Source organism: Ostrea edulis, chromosome 8 (genome assembly GCF_947568905.1).
Source record: "Ostrea edulis chromosome 8, xbOstEdul1.1, whole genome shotgun sequence".
NCBI classification, from domain to species: domain Eukaryota; kingdom Metazoa; phylum Mollusca; class Bivalvia; order Ostreida; family Ostreidae; genus Ostrea; species Ostrea edulis.
The window spans coordinates 17617417-17640090 of NC_079171.1; the positions used below are offsets into that span (position 1 = coordinate 17617417).

Consider the following 22674-nt stretch of genomic DNA (forward strand, 5'->3'; position numbering starts at 1 on the left):
ATATCATTATCATCAAGTGAATGGTTCTCAAGATATTGAGCCGACAAAATGTGGTCTACCGACCGACCAACCGACCGACAGGTGCAAACCAATATGCCCCTCTTCTTTGAAGGGGGCATAATAAAGAAAGGTCAGCAATATATTACCTAGTCTTTTACACTTTCATATCTATTCAGGGTGACTTATTCAATATACATGTATGGGTTAACTTATAAATTTGCGGATCATAGGTTTGAACCTTGCAAAATTAAATTTTTTTTAATGTAACAATAAAATGTACTTTTGCAAGAGTTTGAGCAAAATCTATTACATGGGCTCAATATAACATTAATATGAATGTAATACTTTCCCCTTATTATGGATTTATTTGGTTCTCTTACACCTCCTTCAACAAGACGTCCATATGCTGACAATCAAAATCCTTACAATACTTGTTAACAGAGGCCCTAGCTTTAAAACTGTGAGAGGAGTTAAAAGGACGAACCATGCACTCATTTTATAATATTTCCTCAAAACTGATAAAGTTCAACAACGCGTAATTTTCTCAAAAATTAAAGAATATCTTTGCAATATGCTCATCTTCAATACTCACACACTTTGTAAAATAAGAAGGCCCTCATTTGTGAGACGGATAAATCATGTACTCTACATGTAATATTTCCTCAATACTTACTGGAATTAACGTGTAATTTTAAAAAAAAGCCGAAAAAAATCAAAATCCTTGCCACATGTACATCTTCAATACCCATACAAACAATCTGCAAAATAAGGTCCTCACTTGAAAATTGTGGATGGAGTTAGCTGTAAAAATTATGTATCCTCCGTATAACACATAAATCAAGTGGAAAAACTCCTGAGAGAGAGGTCAAAATGGATCAAAATTGCAACCTGATCTTGAGTGACCCACAAAGAAGCTACAAAGCAAGTTTCAGTTTAATATGTGACAGAGAAATAAAAATAGAAACAGGAATCCCTGAACAGACAGACATCACTGTACCATAATACATTCCATCTATAGATGGTTGTATAAAAAGTGAAGGTAATAAACAGTGATTTGTCATTTGAAAAAAAAACAACTTGAATCCCCTTAAACGAGGATGATTTGTGCCAAGTTTGCCCAGGGGTTCTTGAGAATTTTTTTTTTAAAAGATGCCACACAATTTTCATTTTCTCTTAAATAAGGTATGGCACTTGAATAAACTTGAATCCTCTTTACCCAAGCATGCTTGTGGCAAGTTTGGTTGAAATTAGCCCTGAATTTCTGGAGAAGTTGAAATTATTAAAAGTTTACAAACAGACAAAGAGAGGGACAAATGGCAGAAAAAAGGTGATCAGAAAAGCTCATTTGAGTTCAGGTGAGCTAAAAGCCCCAATAAGTCTCAGAAACAAACAATTATAAATTTCACAGCAGGTTTATACGAGAGTGATTGCCACCTGTTGTTGGTTGATTGATGATGATTAAGGTGATGTTATGAAATGAAAATTTTGAATCTCTAAATTCCACACTCCCCCCCCCCCCCCCCCCCCCCTCCACCTCCCACACACAAATTCATTTCAAAGGGTCACATTGAACTTTGGTTTTCAAGTTTAGCATAAACACTGTACCTGTGACTAAAGTTTCTCCAAACATAGTTTTAAATTCATCGAATTTACTTCCATCTACGATCCTTGCTATGACCTAAAAATCAACAAGAATCCATATTATGACAATGTGACTTGATCTTTCCGTATAGTAAACTCATTTGATGAAAGAACTAATCAGATTCAATTAATCAGTCATGTAACTGGTCATGATAAAATTGTGTCCCACCCCTACAGAAGTCTTCCAGCTTTTACTTTTCTGATAATATAGTGATGCCACAGTCAAAAGATTCAAACAAGGTATATCAAAGTCCACACTTCTATTCCAAATAGAAACAACTTCAAACAAAACATCAAAAAGAAACACCTTAAAACAAATATCAAAACAAATATCAAATAGAAACATCTTACAACAAATATCAAATAGAAACATCTTAAAACAAATATCAAATAGAAACATCTTAAAACAAATATCAAATAGAAACATCTTACAACAAATATCAAATTGGAATAATAACAATCATTGCATGAAATTTGTATGTGAAGCTTTATTTACCCTCAAAATATTGTGTGCCCGTGTGGGTTGATTGATTGATTGAAAATTGTTTAATGTCCTTCTTAAAAATCCTTCACTCATATGGAGACATCACAATTTCCAGTGAAGGGCTGCAAAATTTAGGCTTATGCTTGGCGCTTACAACCTTTGAGCAGGGATGGATCTTAATCATGCCACAACTGTGACACAGGACCTCAGTTTTTGGGGTCTCATCCAAAGGACCTCCCCATTTAGTCACCTCTTACGACAAGCAAGGGGTACTGAGGACCTATTCTAACCCAGATCCCCATGCAACTGCCCGTGTGGGATTTACTTTCCAGGGTGAATGAAAGGTGAAGATAATGAACAGTAATCAATCTCATAACTCCTGAGGCAATACAAAATAGAGAGTTGGGCAAACACGGACCCCTGGATATACCAGGAAGAACCAAATAATGCCGAAAAAATCAAAGCGTGCATGCCATTGCTACCGTTTGTGCATATAGTTGACAACTACAAGATCATTTACCTCTCTAACATCAAACGTCTTCTTTAGATTTGCTCCTACAATTCCATACAACTCCTCTGTAGGATGAATAGGTTCTTCTGGAGTTTCTATTGAAACCTGCACAGACAACAACAGAAATAACAATGATATAGGAACACAGAAAAGCTGTTCTGAATCTAAATTCATTTTCACTGAAAGAAAACTGCTTCCTCTGATTTTGAAACTTGTATCACCTTAATCCTAATTACATGTGATTAGATACATGTATCTATAATTAATTTTGAAATTAGCATTCAAACCTTAGGATCTTTGGTGTAGTTTATGTTCTTGATACACCTTCTGGCCAGATGAAGTGCATGAAGGTCATCTTGAGCAAAGTAATCTGTCACTCCTGATTTGCTGCAGATACACAAACAAAAATTGACATGATCATACATCTCCGTGAAGGTATATCATATACAATTTGATAAAAGTTGTCTATCTATATCAAATACAATAGAAATGTACTGTCATTTAGGTCATAACCAAAAGACCTGTGACTTTCATATTAATGAATGCCAAATACTGACAGGTCACGGTACCTCAGTGGTAGATTGTTTGTTTCATAACTGGGAGGCCACAAGTTCGAGCCCTGCTTGTGCCATGGACACGTCAAACCTAAGATATATAGCTCAGTGGTAGAGCGTTCGTTTCATAACTGGGAGGCCACAAGTTCGAGCCCCACTTGTGCCATAGACATGTCAAACCTAAGGTATATGCATAGGTAGTGTTTGGTCCTTCGTCAAATGCTCAGCATTTAGAAGTGAGAATCACAGGTCTTTCGGAAATGACCTAAGAAACGAAGGTCTGTGTGTGGCAGGTGTTGGCATTTTAAAGAACCCTCACTGCTATGGCTGTAAGCACTAAGCATAAGTACCATAACTGGCGACATCTCAAAATGATGTAAAACAACCAACTAACCAACCAACAACCAAAAAATCACACCCAGGACCCACCAGTTGCCAAGGTAACATCCTAAATACTAGGCTACTGTGACCAGTTTACAATAACAACATAGAAACAGCTGTAATATATCATGTGAAGAACACAATAATGTGAGGAAAACAATACACCACTGACAATAATGTGAGGAAAACAATACACCACTGACAACTCGTGTTAACTTTGTTTGTACCCCCATCTCCGTTTCACATATTTTTGTACATATAGTATGATGCACATGTACATGTATTTGTAATACCTATACCATTACTTTTGATTTCTAGAACAATTGGTATTTCTGAGGGTTAACTATTCCCTGTAATACACTAATCAAAATTCTTGTGTGCTTGTATTACATCAGGATCAGTAATCTCACAATTAAGTTAAGAAGACTTAGATCCACTCACTTTTCAGGTTTCCAAAGATACAATGATACTGAAACTCAGAAATTGTGTATTCCGCTGACAAAATCTTATATCAGAAAGCTGCTTATCTTGATATTAGTTTATTAAATGAATTTGAAATACAATACAAATACATGCAAGTAAAGTTAAACCTTTCTTATAAGGTAATTAATGCGCTGAGCTAAGTTTTGGAGTTTGAACTCTGGAACCATACAAATTTGACAAAATAAACCCATGCTTTTACATGTATTATGCTTTTAGCTACAGAAGTTACATAATCTGAAAACCTTTAAAACTAAAAATTACAAATATACCTGCAGAATGAAAATAGTAACCTGAATTGTATGGTAATATGACACAGAATGAAACAAGAGGTACTGTGAGCAATGCTCACTAAGAATACCCCCCGCTTACCCCAATCTCCCAAAGGGTGTTGGTAATAGGTATAAACTACCTCTTTTCTGAGTGTAAAAAACAAATGGCATGACAAACCGAACCATATTGCTACTTCGATGTCCAGTGTGCGTGACCTTTGACCTTTTGACCCCAAAATCAATAGGGAACATCTTCATCACATGGGTAGTCAATATGTATGATATGGTGACTGTAGGTGGAAAGGATAACGCTTTAGAGCCCGGAAACCATATTGCTACTTCGATGTCCAGTGCGCTTGACCTTTGACCTTAAAATCGATAGGGAACATCTTCATCCCATGGGTAGTCCATATGTATGATATGATGACGGTATGTGAAAAGGATAATGCTTTAGAGCCCGGAAACCATTGCATCTACAGACAGACGGACAGACAGACGGACAACCCGATTCCAGTATACCCCCCCCCCCCCCCCCACACACACACACACAACTTGTTGCGGGGGGTATAAATAGTAACCTGAATTGTATGGTAATATGACACAGAATGAAAATAGTAACCTGAATTGTATGGTAATATGACACAGAATGAAAACAGTAACCTGAATTGTATGGTAATATGACACAGAATGAAAATAGTAACCTGAATTGTATGGTAATATGACACAGAATGAAAATAGTAACCTGAATTGTATGGTACAACAGCGAAGGTGATGAACAATTTGATTCATTATAATAAATGTAATTCTTTGTCCAATGAGTTCATAAAAAATCACATGTTGTAAGCATGAATTCATAATAAGCATGCTCCATGAAAGTGATTTACTGTACAGTAATTGCCCAGTATACATGTATGTACTTAACAGTGTTGAACAGAACAAAGAAAAGAATCACAATCCATGTTTCATGATATGTATTGAATCATGAAATTGCTGTTCCAAATTCACTTTGATATTGACCATTACAGCCAACAAAATTGCACAGATCTAAATTTAGCAGACAGGATGTTTGCTAGTATATAACCTCATGCTTTGATAACAACACATTAATAGCACAGACCTGCAGTGTAACTGTGCTCCTCCCAAATCTGTGGCTGACACCTCCTCCCCTGTCGCAGCCTTCACCTAGGTAAGTAAACAGCAGTCATTCAGCAGCACAGTCATGACAAGACGTTTATGCATCAATAAAGGGTTATTCAATTTTTGTCCGTAAAACAGAAAGTCATTTCTGAATCATACTCATAAATCCTGACAAATCCTTTAACAGAATTCACCAAGAAAAAAGTTAGCAAACTAAAAGCTCTCGCAACTTTCTGAAATAATTTTAGAGCAAAAAGAAGAGGCCAATGTGCCACAATTCTCAACGGAGTCACCTTGGCCCTGCTGTTCTTCAGAAGATTTTTTTTATCTTCTTCATTCCCATGAAAAATTTTGACCCATATTATGACCCATGGGGTCATAACTTAACCGAATTGGACTGGTTTTTTAACAGTTAATCTTTCCAAGATAAAAACAATCATTTTCAACAAAGTTGGGTAAAACATCAAAGAAATTTTTTTGTTCAATAACATTGATTCAGTTCTAAATCATGAATATCATTCTCATTCTTCACTTTTCAGCATTTGGTTCATTTACATTAGCACATTACAAAATGAAATAGATTTAAAAAAAAAAAAAAAAAGCCTTAAAAGCATACTGTACACCACCAAGTTTTATTTGTGGCTACTTTATTTCACGATTCACTTGAGGTAAACTGGTTCTAAGTGAATAATTTTTGCCATTGAGCCCTTTTCGAGCCTATGACAAACATTCAAGGACTGATTCTCAACAAGAAACATTTGCGACGATGAGGTTCTCATGAAATTTTCATGCATACGAAAAAAGTTGGTCTACAGTATTTTAAATGAAACAATGAGTTTATAAAATCTAATCCAGGCATAAAAACAGCTATAATCTATTTATTTGATCACACATTATGATGTATGGAAGTAAAGTTTAAGAACACTTTCAATCTACTTTCAACTGAGTTTATTAGATAGGAAGTTTTATATAGGGGAAAGCGTTGATATTTCAGATGGGTGTGATATTTCGGACAGTTAATAATATACATAAAATCACAAGAAAGTCTGCTACCTCAAGACATAATTCCACTTGATTGAGTTTGTGTACAGGGAATTCACTTTCACATAAATGCCTTTCATATAAAGAATGAACATGCATCATATCTAGATTATTGCAGGAAAATATACACATTTTTATACAAGAGTTGTTTGTCACAAGACAACAAAGATCACCAGGAAGCATGACTCTACTCAAGGTTGGACATTGTTACTTGGTATCAATACCACACTAAGGACCTGTTTCAAAATTACCTGTGAAATGTCGTTTCATTTCATACCGGTATCAATATTCATATATCAATAAATCTATAATCATCTATCGAAGTTTTAATCCGTTCTTTGCATTTCTACTAGATATTGGAGTTGGTTCAATGAAAACTACAAACATGCTTTTTGAAAAATAGGTCAAAGTCCAAGGTCACTAGGACAAAAGTTTTGATACCATACCAAAGGCCTGGGCATGAGGCATCTAAATATGAAATATCAAATCCCTGTCTCCTTGATTCAAAAGATATAGCCAAGGTTAACGTTTTTAAAAAGTAGGACAAAGTTCAAGGTCAATAGTTCTGGTACCAAAACAAAGGTTTCTTCATGAGGCATATATATGTGAAATATGAAAACCCTATCCCTCATTGTTCAAAAGATATAGCTCAGATTAAACCTTTAAAATATGGGTTAAAGTCCAAGGTCAAGGTCACATGGTCAAAAGTCTTGGTACCAAAGCCAAGATCTCTTCTATATGTGAAACATATAAACCCTTTCCCCCTTGGTTCAAAAGATTAAAATGTTTTTCTTAAAGTGTGATGCCGACGCCAACACTGGGGTCATGACAATAGCTCTAATAAAAAAAATATGTTGAAAAGGCTAAATTAAAAGAAAAATGTAAAAGTTTTGTGTGAGGTGGATTCAAACCATGACAAAAAGGAACCTCAGCATACAGTGACAGTGGTGTAGCTTACTGAGCTACACTAACCTCGGCATACAGTGACAGTGGTGTAGCTTACTGAGCTACACTAAACTCGGCATAAAGTGACAGCGGTGTAGCTGACTGGGCTATACTAACCTCAGCATACAGTGATAGTGATGTAGCTTACTGAGCTACACTAACCTCGGCATACAGTGACAGCGGTGTAGCTGACTGAGCTACACTAACCTCAGCATTGTGATAGCGGTGTAGCTAACTGAGCAATTCCCAAGCACAAGTGACACCTGTGTAAATATGAACCAGGTTTTCAAACACAGTACCCGTAATTTTTGTCATTTTTTTTTTTTTGAATTTCGACCCCAAGGCAGGGGTGCCCCTATAAAAAATACTATTGTAAATTGTTCTATCAAAATATCAAAAAGGAGCAGGCCTGCCTTCAATGACTTCAAAGCCAAAATCCATGACAAAAAAGGTGCTTAAATGGGGAAAATGCTGTTTAAGCCTACTTTGAAGTTTAATCTTAACATTGTAGATAATAAATTACAAAATCGAAATGAAAATATGAACAAGAGATGTTTGTAAAACACATATGCCCCCCATGGTGCAAAATTGAAAAGGGTTAAACATACACATCATTTAATTGATAGTAGTATCATCAATTCAAAATATTGAGCAGGCATTATCTTCCTATGTCAAGAGTGAATTGACCATGCGACCTAAAAATCAATAGGGGTCATCTACTCCTTATGCTGTACCAGTGTACCAAGTTTGGTGTCAATCAAGCAAATAATTCTTAAAATATAGGAGACAGCATATTACTATGTCCAGTTCAACAATTGACTTTTGACCTCAAAATCAATATGGGTCATCTTCTGAAGATGTACCAGTGTACTAAGTTTGATGTCTGTCAAGCAAAAGGGTTATCAAGATATTGAGTGGACAGTATATTACTATGTTCAGTTTGACCTTTGACCATGTGACCTCAAAATCAATAGGAGTCATCTCCTCCTGAATATACACCACTGTACTAAGTTTGATGTCTGTCAAGCAAAGGGTTCTCAAGATATTGAGCGGACATTATGTTCCAATGTCCAGTTTGACCCTTGACCTTTGACCATGTGACCTCAAAATCAATTGGGATCATCTTCTCCTGAAGATGTACCAGTGTATGAAGATTGATGTCTGTCAAGCAAAGGGTTCTCAAGATATTGAGCGGACAGTATATTCTAATGTCCTGTTTGACTCTTGACCTTTGACCATGTGACCTCAAAATCAATAGGAGTCATTTTCTCCTGAAGTTGTACCAGTGTACCAAGTTTGATGTCTGTCAAGCAAAGGGTTCTCAAGATATTGAATGGACAGTATATTCCTATGTCCAGTTTGACCCTTGACCTTTGACCATGTGACCTCAAAATCAATAGGGGTCATTTTCTTCTGAAGATGTACTGGTGTGCCAAGTTTGATGTCTGTCAAGCAAAGGGTTTTCTAGACATTGAATGGTCAGTATATTCCTATGCCCAGTTTGACCCTTGACCATATGACCTCAATATCAATAGGGGGGGTGGGTGTCATCTACTCCTTAGGATTTACCAGTGTGCTAAGTTTGATGTTTTTCAAGCAAAGGGTCCTCAAGATATTGAGCGGACATTATATTCCTATGTCCAGAGTAGATTGACCCTTGACCTTTGACCTGAAAAACAATAAGGGTCCTCTTCTACTCATAACCAAGCCACATATGAAATATCATTATCATCAAGTGAATGGTTCTCAAGATATTGAGCGGACAACACATGGTCTACAGACCGATCGACCGACAGTTGCAAAACGATATGCCCCCTCTTTTTCAAGAGGGGGACATAAAAATTCATACTTTTGTACGACAGAAAATAACTAAAGAAACTTGATATAACAATGACTTTTTGCCATGAACTATCCTTTGTACAAATCCCTGTACCCAAGGATGATTTATGGCAAGGTTGGATGATATCGACCCTGTAGTTCCAGAGAAGAAGGAAAATATTTGTAAGATTTATGGTCGGACAGGTGGACCACAGGTGATCAGAAAAATTCATTTGAGTTTACAGCTCACTTACTAATGGGGGTCCTCCAAGGAAAATGGTCCCATGCTTTTTGACAATGATACTTTCATCTGCCATGGCAGGAACATAAGCACCCCCAGCAGTACAGCTCCCCAGCACCACCGCTATCTGTACAAATGTTATACATTAAATTGGAACAAAGCAACAAACAAATTATATATTCCATCCAAATTTTCCTTCTTCACATCATCAACCTTTACACTGTAGGAAATATTTCATGTTAAATACTAGAAAATCTAACCTGAGGTATTTTAAGAGCCGACATATTGGCTTGATTGAAGAATATTCTACCGAAGTGATCTCTATCTGGGAAGACATCTTCCTGGCGGGGCAGATTGGCACCTCCGGAGTCAACTACAAAACACAAAATAGATAGGCACCTCCACAGTCAACTGCATCATGCAAAACTTCAATAGAAATGGATAAATGTAATAATATATCATTAACAAGCATTCTGTAACTTTTGCAAAACAAAACATGCCCCTTACCAGTCCCAAATCAAGTCGTCTGAATAATATTCTGCGTATATAATCATATGTCAACAGTCACAAGAATAACCAGGTCCCATAGAATAAAAACAATAGACTCAAATTTCATTTTCTGTTTTGTCACAAGAAGTAAAACCTGAACATTTGCATTAATTTTGATTAATACATTGACCTGAACAAAATGTGATTTTCAAAGATTTTCCCTATATAATTGTAGGTAAAATTTTGATCCCCTATTGTGGCCCCATCCTACCCCCATGGGTCAAGATTTTAACAAACTTGAATCTGCACTATGTCAGGAAGCTTTCATGTAAATTTGTACTTTCCTGGCCCAGTGGTTCTTGAGAAGATTTTACCTATATATTCGCATGTAAAACTTTGATCCCCTATTGTGACGCCAACCTACCCCCAGGGGTCATGATTTTAACAAACTTGAATCTGCACTATGTCAGGAAGCTTCAATGTAAATTTCAGCTCTTATGGCCCCTTGGTTCTTAAGAAGATTTTTAAATGACCCCACCATATTATTGCATTTTTGTGATTATCTCCCCTTTGACAGGGGCATGGCCCTTCATTTGAACAAACTTGAAAGTCCTTCACCCAAATTTCAGCTTTTCTGGCCCAGTGGTTCTTGAGAAGAAGATTTTTTTTAGACATTTTCCCTATATATTTGTATGTAAAACTTTGATTCCCTATTGTGGCCCCACCCTACCCTTGGGGATCATGATTTTTACAAACTTGAATCTGCACTATGTCAGAAAACTTTCAAGTAAATATCAGCTCTTCTGGCCCAGTGATTCTTGAGAAGAAGATTTTTAAATGACCCCACCCTATTTTTGCATTTTTGTGATTATCTCCCTTTTGAAGGGGGCATGGCCCTTCATTTGAACAAACTTGAAAGCCCTTCACCCAAGGATGCTTTTCGCCAAGTTTGGTTGAAATTAACCAAGTGGTTCTGGAGAAAAGGATAAAATTGTGAAAAGTTTAACGACGCCGATGACAAATTTAATCAGAAAAGCTCACTTGAGCCTTCTGCTCAGGTGAGCTAAAAAAATTTCTGTTCTAAATAGCTCAGCTAAATTCTAATGTTCAGCAACAGTATATAACAAGATGTGTTCTTAAAACTTCAATGCCCTCAAAAGTGCATACACTGCATGATGAAAGGCTTTATAAAAGGTGTTACAGCGAATTACAAAATACCGGTTGAGTTTTTAATTGCCTGCTGGATTGATCAACAGACTTTACAATTTGGTCAGCAAAGTATCACATTTGGTCTGAATTTAGGTCACAAAGTTACTCAGGTATGACAAAGAATTGACAACTTTTTTTTCTCAGTGTGAGTGACAACCCCATAAATAAGATAATTTAACACTTCAGTTTTACTGATTATTTCAGGAAAAAGAATTTCTTTAATTGTATAAGTTAATAATTTCTTTGTTAAAATATCTCTCCATCTTATTTTTTTCATGGTTATAAGCTGAATAGGTGTTGTAAAATTCCCAAAGGTGGATGTGCACTAACCAACCCTAAAAACTATAAATAGAATAGAAAGACTGAACTTGAATGGTTAGCTATAATAACAAGAATTCTATTGGTCAGAAACAGTAACAATAGAAGAGTTTTCTGGAAGTTTTCTTAGTGTGATATGAATGGAATGACCTCAAATATAGATTGACAAACAGATGAATGGTACATGTACATGTGGACACTTTGTGAGATGTCTAATGAACTTTTTTTAAAAGAGAGATTGATAAGAGTTTAGTAAAGTTCAATTTAATCAATAAAAAAAATTGTATTTGAGAGAGAGAGAGAGAATGCACCCTTTTCTTTACTTAAAGTAATCAAAAGTAATTTTGAAAGAATAATATAATCAAATTTGATTTTAAATTTATTGATTTAAAAACACTTGAAATAATATTTCAAATGAGAGAGAGAGAGAGAGAGAGAGAGAGAGAGAGAGAGAGCACTTTTAATTAAACATGTTAAAGTAATTAAATGAATACCTGAGAGAGAAATATATTAAATTTGATTTAATTGATGTTCACTTTGAAAAATAAAATCCTAGGGAAATAGCTGCAAAAGACTCTGAAATCAACTCAGATTTACCTGTAAAAGCAATCTATGCTTGAGTAACTTTGTGACCTAAATTCAGACCAAATGTGATACTTGGCTGACCAAATTGTAAAGTCTATTGATCAATCCAGCAGGCAATTGAAAACTCAACCGGTCTTTTGTAATTCGCTGTAAAAGATGTGACTAATCTGGACACCCTAGAGTCAAAACCCTGGGTTGTGAAATACACCATTTTTTGTACATCCTTTTCTGCTTTTCTTAAGTATGCATTTAGATTTTATACAGTATCAGCAAACTTAAATAAGTCTTTCAAATCATTAATATAATTTTGACACTACCCTGAAACCAAACCCTTACCCCTAGGATCATACAATTTACAATTTTGGTAAAGGGCTACCTACTCCTTCTAAATATCTATTTAGTTTCAATTTAGTATCAATACCACTAAAAGAAGATGTTAATTAAATGTTTTACACACAAACACTATATACTAAGTTTTGCCCTGCCCTGGGATCAAAATCCCTAACCCGAGGATCCTGAAATTTACAATTTTGGTAGAGGCCTTCCTGCTCTAACATCATTATGCATTAAATTTTAGTTTTTCTTAAATATGTGCAGTTCTAAAGAAGATTTTTGAAAATTGGTCAATTTTGGGCAGTTTCTGCCCCACCACTAAGGCTCCGGGGGTGCAGGAATCCTGAAATTTACAATTTATGTCCCCCTTGTCCCAAAGATGCTTCATACCAAATTTGAAAAGAATTGGAAAAGTAGGTATCAAGAAGTTAAAAATGTTCAATTGTTAACGCATGATGCACAACGGACAACGACGGATGACAACCAATTGCAATAGGTCAGGTAACCTAAAAAGTGCGGAAAACTGATATGATAGACAGACAGATGGATGGAATGGAGTGCAAACTTAAAAGTCCCCATCAGCTCTGCTGGTGGGGACTAACAAGCATTTCTGATAGATAACTAGTGTTGAAAAATCGGGAAAATTTCATAATCGATAATCGGTCATAATTGGAAGAACTGTTTCGATCAATGATCGATATAATCGGTATTTACATGTAGTTAATAATGTTTATTATTTTTGGAGTTATTTCTATTTAGTTTTATGGATATGTGCAGCATACACACTAGCTGGTGTCACTGAATTTCCAATTTTCAATGTGGAGTCCACTCTGACTCTCCCCCGCACATGTCTCGAATAAAAGTGGGAGTAACAGTCAGATGAATCTCGGATTAGATATTAATTAGTGTACAAGCGACAATCGATTATGAAAAATAGAATCGATAATCGGAATCGAAGAGCCAAAAACGATCGACAACCGATTGTCGGCGACAATCGTTTCATCACTATAGATAACCAAAACAAATTTTTCTCTACATAACTTAACGCATGTAAAAGTTTTCTAAAATTGATTTGTATACTTTTATGAATCTGTTTCATGTTCATTAGATAAATCAGTCTGCATTTTGGTACGGGCTGGGCTGTATCCAAGATTGAGACAGCTAGACTAGCTGCTACTTGATATATATGCAGCTCTACTGAATGGAAAGGTCAATTAACCATCAGATTCTAGGTTCTATATCTTCCTTACGCCAAGAAAATAATATACTTGTCTTTAGAGCAACATGTACATCCCCAAAATTGGGAAGTTGGCCAATTGGAAATCAATTCTTACCTTTTTCCTCCCTCATAGCTTTGCATATTGTTCTATCAATAATTTTTATTTTCAAATCTTGCCATCCTTAATTCTTTAGAAAAATCAATATATGCACCCAGGAGTGCATGAGCCGAGTTGCATGGGATACATTGTAAAGTCAGGAATGATGTGGCATAGTTATAATTGTGAATATTCGTATTTAAACTTTTAGAGTTATCATGCAGCTCCAGATATTTCTAAAATTTTCAATCTTTTTTCAGAACTGTGACCTTGACCTTTTTTCTCCAAAATCAATAGGGGGTCTTCCTAACCTGCTATCAAACAATATAACCAAGTTTCATTTGATTCAGTTTTAAACTTTTCAAGTTACTGTCCAGAAACCATATTAAATTTGTCTGAAGTTTTCAATCTATTTTCGGTCACTGTGACCTTGACTTTTGACCTTTTTTCTCCAAAATCAATAGGGGCCTTGCTTTGCTGGTATCCAACAATATATCCAAGTTTCATATGATTCAAATTAAATTTTTTCGAGTTATCCTCCTGAAACCATTTTGTTGTTGTTGGAATTTTCATTCTATTTTCGGTCAGTGACCTTGACCTTTGACCTATTTTCTCCAAAATCAATAGGGGTTTTTCTTACCTGGTACATAACAAAATCATTAAGTATCATTTGATTCAGATTTAAACTTTTTGAGTTATCATCCGGAAACCAAATTTTTCTGAAATTTTCATTCTATTTTCGGTCACTGTGACCTTGACCTTTGACCATTTTCCTCCAAAATTAATAGGGGTCTTCCTTACCTGGTACTCAACAATATATCAAAGTTTCATTTGATTAGATTGTAAACTTTTCGTTGCAACTTGGCTAATAAAACTGAATTACTTTTTATTTGGTACTACCATGGTTAATATGTATTTCACCATGATCTCTCTGTGACAAAATGAAAGTACAGTGTACAGTAGAACAATGACATCCAATTTCAATATCTGAACAAGCTCTAAGAGGATCTTTGAACTATTTTAAAATGACATTTCCACGTAAACATCTCATCGTTGAAGTATGCAGAAAAATCTAAGAAAATCTTTTGAGTTGGTAGTCAACTAATTTAACAATTCCAGTTGTGAACCCAAATCAGGAGAAGATTGTTTTGGTCATATCATATGTAATTAAGACAAGTGAATTCCAGAGGAAATAGAATATGAAAAAACAACAACAAATTATGCAAAATCAAGTGTGAAACTTTCTTGGATTTGATACTTCCATGTAGCATGAAAATTTACCCATTGCTGTGTAGTGGCAAGTTTAGAGTATCATTCTACATGATAGTACAATATATACGTAGTCACTGTGTAGTGTCAAGTTTAGAGTATCATTCTACATGATAGTACAATATATACGTAGTCACTGTGTAGTGTCAAGTTTAGAGTATCATTCTACATGATAGTACAATATATACGTAGTCACTGTGTAGTGTCAAGTTTAGAGTATCATTCTACATGACAGTACAATATATACGTAGTCACTGTGTAGTGGCAAGTTTAGAGTATCATTCTACATGACAGTACAATATATACGTAGTCACTGTGTAGTGTCAAGTTTAGAGTATCATTCTACATGATAGTACAATATATACGTAGTCACTGTGTAGTGTCAAGTTTAGAGTATCATTCTACATGATAGTACAATATATACGTAGTCACTGTCGTCTTGAATGCATCCCTAAAATCATCTATTTGAAATCAAATGAAATTCAGTAACAGTTCTTAAAATGATCTCTGACCTATTTCTAACCTAGATATATGCATGGTAAATGGTTTTGCTGGGCAATCTCCTGGGCCCTTAGGTGTTTTTTGACTGTGACAGGATAGTATGACCCTCCTTTCACTGTCGGATCATTGGCCACAATCATACACTCTATCCTAATAAAAGACAAAGGTATTCAATATAACATATATAAAATTAAACAACAGGATTCAATATAACATGTACAAAATTAAACAGCAGGATTCAATATAACATATATGAAATTAAACAAGATTCAATATAACATGTACAAAATTAAACAGCAAGATTCAATATAACATGTACAAAATTAAACAGGATTCAATATAACATGTACAAAATTAAACAAGATTCAATATAACATGTACAAAATTAAACAGCAGGATTCAATATAACATGTACAAAATTAAACAAGATTCAATATAACATATACAAAATTAAACAAGATTCAATATAACATGTACAAAATTAAACAGCAGGATTCAATATAACATATATGAAATTAAACAAGATTCAATATAACATGTACAAAATTAAACAGCAGGATTCAATATAACATGTACAAAATTAAATAGCAGGATTCAATATAACATGTACAAAATTAAACAAGATTCAATATAACATATACAAAATTAAACAAGATTCAATATAACATGTACAAAATTAAACAGCAGGATTCAATATAACATATACAAAATTAAACAAGATTCAATATAACATGTACAAAATTAAACAGCAGGATTCAATATAACATGTACAAAATTAAACAGGATTCAATATAACATGTACAAAATTAAACAGCAGGATTCAATATAACATGTACAAAATTAAATAGCAGGATTCAATATAACATGTACAAAATTAAACAAGATTCAATATAACATGTACAAAATTAAACAGCAGGATTCAATATAACATGTACAAAATTAAACAAGATTCAATATAACATGTACAAAATTAAACAGCAGGATTCAATATAACATGTACAAAATTAAATAGCAGGATTCAATATAACATGTACAAAATTAAACAAGATTCAATATAACATGTACAAAATTAAACAGCAGGATTCAATATAACATGTACAAAATTAAATAGCAGGATTCAATATAACATGTACAAAATTAAACAAGATTCAATATAACATGTACAAAATTAAACAGCAGGATTCAATATAACATGTACAAAATTAAACAGCAGGATTCAATATAACATGTACAAAATTAAACAAGATTCAATATAACATGTACAAAATTAAACAGCAGGATTCAATATAACATGTACAAAATTAAACAGCAGGATTCAATATAACATATATGAAATTAAACAAGATTCAATATAACATGTACAAAATTAAACAGCAAGATTCAATATAACATATATGAAATTAAACAAGATTCAATATAACATGTACAAAATTAAACAGCAGGATTCAATATAACATGTACAAAATTAAACAGCAGGATTCAATATAACATGTACAAAATTAAACAAGATTCAATATAACATGTACAAAATTAAACAGCAGGATTCAATATAACATGTACAAAATTAAACAGCAGGATTCAATATAACATATATGAAATTAAACAAGATTCAATATAACATGTACAAAATTAAACAGCAGGATTCAATATAACATATATGAAATTAAACAAGATTCAATATAACATGTACAAAATTAAACAGCAAGATTCAATATAACATGTACAAAATTAAACAGGATTCAATATAACATGTACAAAATTAAACAAGATTCAATATAACATGTACAAAATTAAATAGCAGGATTCAATATAACATGTACAAAATTAAACAAGATTCAATATAACATATACAAAATTAAACAAGATTCAATATAACATGTACAAAATTAAACAGCAGGATTCAATATAACATATATGAAATTAAACAAGATTCAATATAACATGTACAAAATTAAACAGCAGGATTCAATATAACATGTACAAAATTAAATAGCAGGATTCAATATAACATGTACAAAATTAAACAAGATTCAATATAACATATACAAAATTAAACAAGATTCAATATAACATGTACAAAATTAAACAGCAGGATTCAATATAACATATACAAAATTAAACAAGATTCAATATAACATGTACAAAATTAAACAGCAGGATTCAATATAACATGTACAAAATTAAACAGGATTCAATATAACATGTACAAAATTAAACAGCAGGATTCAATATAACATGTACAAAATTAAATAGCAGGATTCAATATAACATGTACAAAATTAAACAAGATTCAATATAACATGTACAAAATTAAACAGCAGGATTCAATATAACATGTACAAAATTAAACAAGATTCAATATAACATGTACAAAATTAAACAGCAGGATTCAATATAACATGTACAAAATTAAATAGCAGGATTCAATATAACATGTACAAAATTAAACAAGATTCAATATAACATGTACAAAATTAAACAGCAGGATTCAATATAACATGTACAAAATTAAATAGCAGGATTCAATATAACATGTACAAAATTAAACAAGATTCAATATAACATGTACAAAATTAAACAGCAGGATTCAATATAACATGTACAAAATTAAACAGCAGGATTCAATATAACATGTACAAAATTAAACAAGATTCAATATAACATGTACAAAATTAAACAGCAGGATTCAATATAACATGTACAAAATTAAACAGCAGGATTCAATATAACATATATGAAATTAAACAAGATTCAATATAACATGTACAAAATTAAACAGCAAGATTCAATATAACAAGTACAAAATTAAACAGGATTCAATATAACATGTACAAAATTAAACAAGATTCAATATAACATGTACAAAATTAAACAGCAGGATTCAATATAACATGTACAAAATTAAACAAGATTCAATATAACATATACAAAATTAAACAAGATTCAATATAACATGTACAAAATTAAACAGCAGGATTCAATATAACATATATGAAATTAAACAAGATTCAATATAACATGTACAAAATTAAACAGCAGGATTCAATATAACATGTACAAAATTAAATAGCAGGATTCAATATAACATGTACAAAATTAAACAAGATTCAATATAACATATACAAAATTAAACAAGATTCAATATAACATGTACAAAATTAAACAGCAGGATTCAATATAACATATACAAAATTAAACAAGATTCAATATAACATATACAAAATTAAACAAGATTCAATATAACATGTACAAAATTAAACAGCAGGATTCAATATAACATATACAAAATTAAACAAGATTCAATATAACATGTACAAAATTAAACAGCAGGATTCAATATAACATGTACAAAATTAAACAAGATTCAATATAACATGTACAAAATTAAACAGCAAGATTCAATATAACATGTACAAAATTAAATAGCAGGATTCAATATAACATGTACAAAATTAAACAAGATTCAATATAACATGTACAAAATTAAACAGCAGGATTCAATATAACATGTACAAAATTAAACAAGATTCAATATAACATGTACAAAATTAAACAGCAGGATTCAATATAACATGTACAAAATTAAATAGCAGGATTCAATATAACATGTACAAAATTAAACAAGATTCAATATAACATGTACAAAATTAAACAGCAGGATTCAATATAACATGTACAAAATTAAATAGCAGGATTCAATATAACATGTACAAAATTAAACAAGATTCAATATAACATATACAAAATTAAACAGCAGGATTCAATATAACATGTACAAAATTAAACAGTAGGATTCAATATAACATGTACAAAATTAAACAAGATTCAATATAACATGTACAAAATTAAACAGCAGGATTCAATATAACATGTACAAAATTAAACAGCAGGATTCAATATAACATACATGAAATTAAACAAGATTCAATATAACATGTACAAAATTAAACAGCAAGATTCAATATAACAAGTACAAAATTAAACAGGATTCAATATAACATGTACAAAATTAAACAGCAGGATTCAATATAACATGTACAAAATTAAACAAGATTCAATATAACATATACAAAATTAAACAAGATTCAATATAACATGTACAAAATTAAACAGCAGGATTCAATATAACATATATGAAATTAAACAAGATTCAATATAACATGTACAAAATTAAACAGCAGGATTCAATATAACATGTACAAAATTAAATAGCAGGATTCAATATAACATGTACAAAATTAAACAAGATTCAATATAACATATACAAAATTAAACAAGATTCAATATAACATGTACAAAATTAAACAGCAGGATTCAATATAACATGTACAAAATTAAACAAGATTCAATATAACATGTACAAAATTAAACAGCAGGATTCAATATAACATGTACAAAATTAAATAGCAGGATTCAATATAACATGTACAAAATTAAACAAGATTCAATATAACATGTACAAAATTAAACAGCAGGATTCAATATAACATGTACAAAATTAAACAAGATTCAATATAACATGTACAAAATTAAATAGCAGGATTCAATATAACATGTACAAAATTAAACAAGATTCAATATAACATGTACAAAATTAAACAGCAGGATTCAATATAACATGTACAAAATTAAATAGCAGGATTCAATATAACATGTACAAAATTAAACAAGATTCAATATAACATATACAAAATTAAACAGCAGGATTCAATATAACATGTACAAAATTAAACAAGATTCAATATAACATGTACAAAATTAAACAGCAGGATTCAATATAACATGTACAAAATTAAATAGCAGGATTCAATATAACATGTACAAAATTAAACAAGATTCAATATAACATGTACAAAATTAAACAGCATTCAATATAACATGTACAAAATTAAACAGCAGGATTCAATATAACATGTACAAAATTAAACAAGATTCAATATAACATGTACAAAATTAAACAGCAGGATTCAATATAACATGTACAAAATTAAACAGCAGGATTCAATATAACATGTACAACATTAAATAGCAGGATTCAATATAACATGTACAAAATTAAACAGCAGGATTCAATATAACATGTACAAAATTAAACAGCAGGATTCAATATAACATGTACAAAATTAAACAGGATTCAATATAACATGTACAAAATTAAACAACAGGATTCAATATAACATGTACAAAATTAAACAGCAGGATTCAATATAACATGTACAAAATTAAACAAGATTCAATATAACATGTACAAAATTAAACAAGATTCAAGGTATCACATCAGTAATTATTTACTAATTTAATTAATAAAGATACCCGGATACGCGTCCAATTCCAGTGATAATTCCTCCAGCAGGAACCTCATCCTCCCCATATAACTGGTACCCGGCCAGCTGACTAAGTTCCAGGAATGGAGACCTAAACAAGCAGAAGGTACTTGCAGACTGTTATCAGAATCAGCAGTTATTTGTTACATTCAATCCTCATTATATCTACAACTGCTGATGCAGCATCATATATTATAGTTGAAATACATTTTTTGTCACTGGACTACCACGATTCAAGTATTTATTACAGTAATGTCAATATCTGGAGACTGACTTACTGGGGATCCAGCAGAGAATTAACCCGGTCCCTGGGTAACATTTTACCCCGGTCAGTGTGCTTCTTTCTGGCATTCTCACCACCACCTACACATAAATGACAGAACTAAACATGAAAAGAGGCTCATGAAATCAAAATTAACCCCTCCCAATTTCATTTTACTTCATTGGTACTCTGACAAGTCTGGATTTTCCATAGTTCAAATCCGTAAAAATTCACAGACAAATGACCGATTCACCACAAAATGGCAGAGCTTATTTTCATTTTGAGGTAAAGAGGAAATTAATTTTCACCAAAGATTGTGAACTGAAATCAGTTTAATGAAGAAGAAAATATGTGAAAATGGATTTTTCATTTTTTTTAAACCAAAAAAAAAACCCCAACAAACAAACAAAAATAACAATAATGCTACTCTTGCTCAGAAGTTCTTGAAGTGTTCTTTTCTAATTTGCCAATAGGGGATTTTGAAACAAACAAAATGTCAAATTATAAGATTTCTTCTAAGTAGTATACCTCTTAGACTAATATGTATTTGATATGTTTTGGTGAAAATATTGGGAGAATTAAATTGAATTCAATTACTTGTTAGTATTTCAACTGGTGTGGTGTCATTTTCAAAACTAGGTATGAAGTGACTGAGACACTAGAGGGTGCTTGAGTAACGGTGTACTTTTGTAAAAAGCCCCATAAATCTCGTAAAAATTACTCAACTGTGATGAACCTTCAACTTAATCTGTAAACATATATTAGTAAATCACATACACTATTACAAAATTGCAGCTTTCTAAATCAAGGCATGGTGAAAATTGTCCAGAAAATAAGAATTCATCAACCAAGAAACTAAGTCTTACAATTCTTGTCAGAATGATAGGTAAACCTCAACAAAAGTGAACATCTGTCTTCTCTTCTGGTAATCACATATCAAATTTCAGACTCGTAAGTTAAAGCATTAGTGCAAAAAAGTCTGGTAAACTATATTCAGCACTATAAGTATATGTTGGTAAACTTTTCTCGAGTACCAAGAGATTTGGTACCGAGCGAAGCAAGGGACCAAATCGAGTGGCGAGAGAAAAGTTTAACAACATACTTAGTACATGTTTCACACGAGAAATGAAAACTCTTTGTGGTCTCTATTTAATCTATTAGAACCCTTCTGTATATTTTATCCTTTAATCAAGATCATTTGCATTTAATTTGATTGGTGCAATTTTGTATTGGCTGGGTTTGATAATTTGTGCCATCAAGGGGAGTTCTGTATTCAACAGCCAGGTGAGGGTGCACAGTGAGTAGTTTTCAAGTATTATTAGGTTTTTTGTACACATTCAGTATTGTCTGCCATGTCTTTTAAAATGGATTTAAGCTAATAACTTACTAAAACTATTGTTTTGGACATTTGGGGGCATGATAGAAAATACTTCCATGCGTTTCTGAGATATCATTTCTGAAAATTATCTTGAAAACAGACTATTTGGGTGACCAACAAAAACGGATCAGATATGCTGATAGAGTGATATAAAACTGTCCCTCTGTCTTTTACAAATGATAGAT

At 32.5% G+C, this 22674-nt stretch overlaps 1 protein-coding gene across 1 annotated transcript in view; it reads right to left on the bottom strand.

The window, feature by feature from the left end:
• LOC125661325 (methylcrotonoyl-CoA carboxylase beta chain, mitochondrial-like) overlaps positions 1–22674 on the bottom strand; it is a 48372-nt gene that overhangs the window by 18892 nt on the left and 6806 nt on the right. Inside the window, exons 3-11 of the mRNA XM_048893296.2 lie at positions 21128–21212; positions 20839–20940; positions 15548–15675; positions 9766–9878; positions 9519–9632; positions 5441–5505; positions 2924–3023; positions 2646–2741; positions 1606–1678 (exon numbers count right to left, since the gene is read on the bottom strand). Of these exons, the coding sequence (XP_048749253.1) occupies positions 1606–1678; positions 2646–2741; positions 2924–3023; positions 5441–5505; positions 9519–9632; positions 9766–9878; positions 15548–15675; positions 20839–20940; positions 21128–21212 (876 nt within the window). The remainder of the gene's footprint in view (positions 1–1605; positions 1679–2645; positions 2742–2923; positions 3024–5440; positions 5506–9518; positions 9633–9765; positions 9879–15547; positions 15676–20838; positions 20941–21127; positions 21213–22674) is intronic.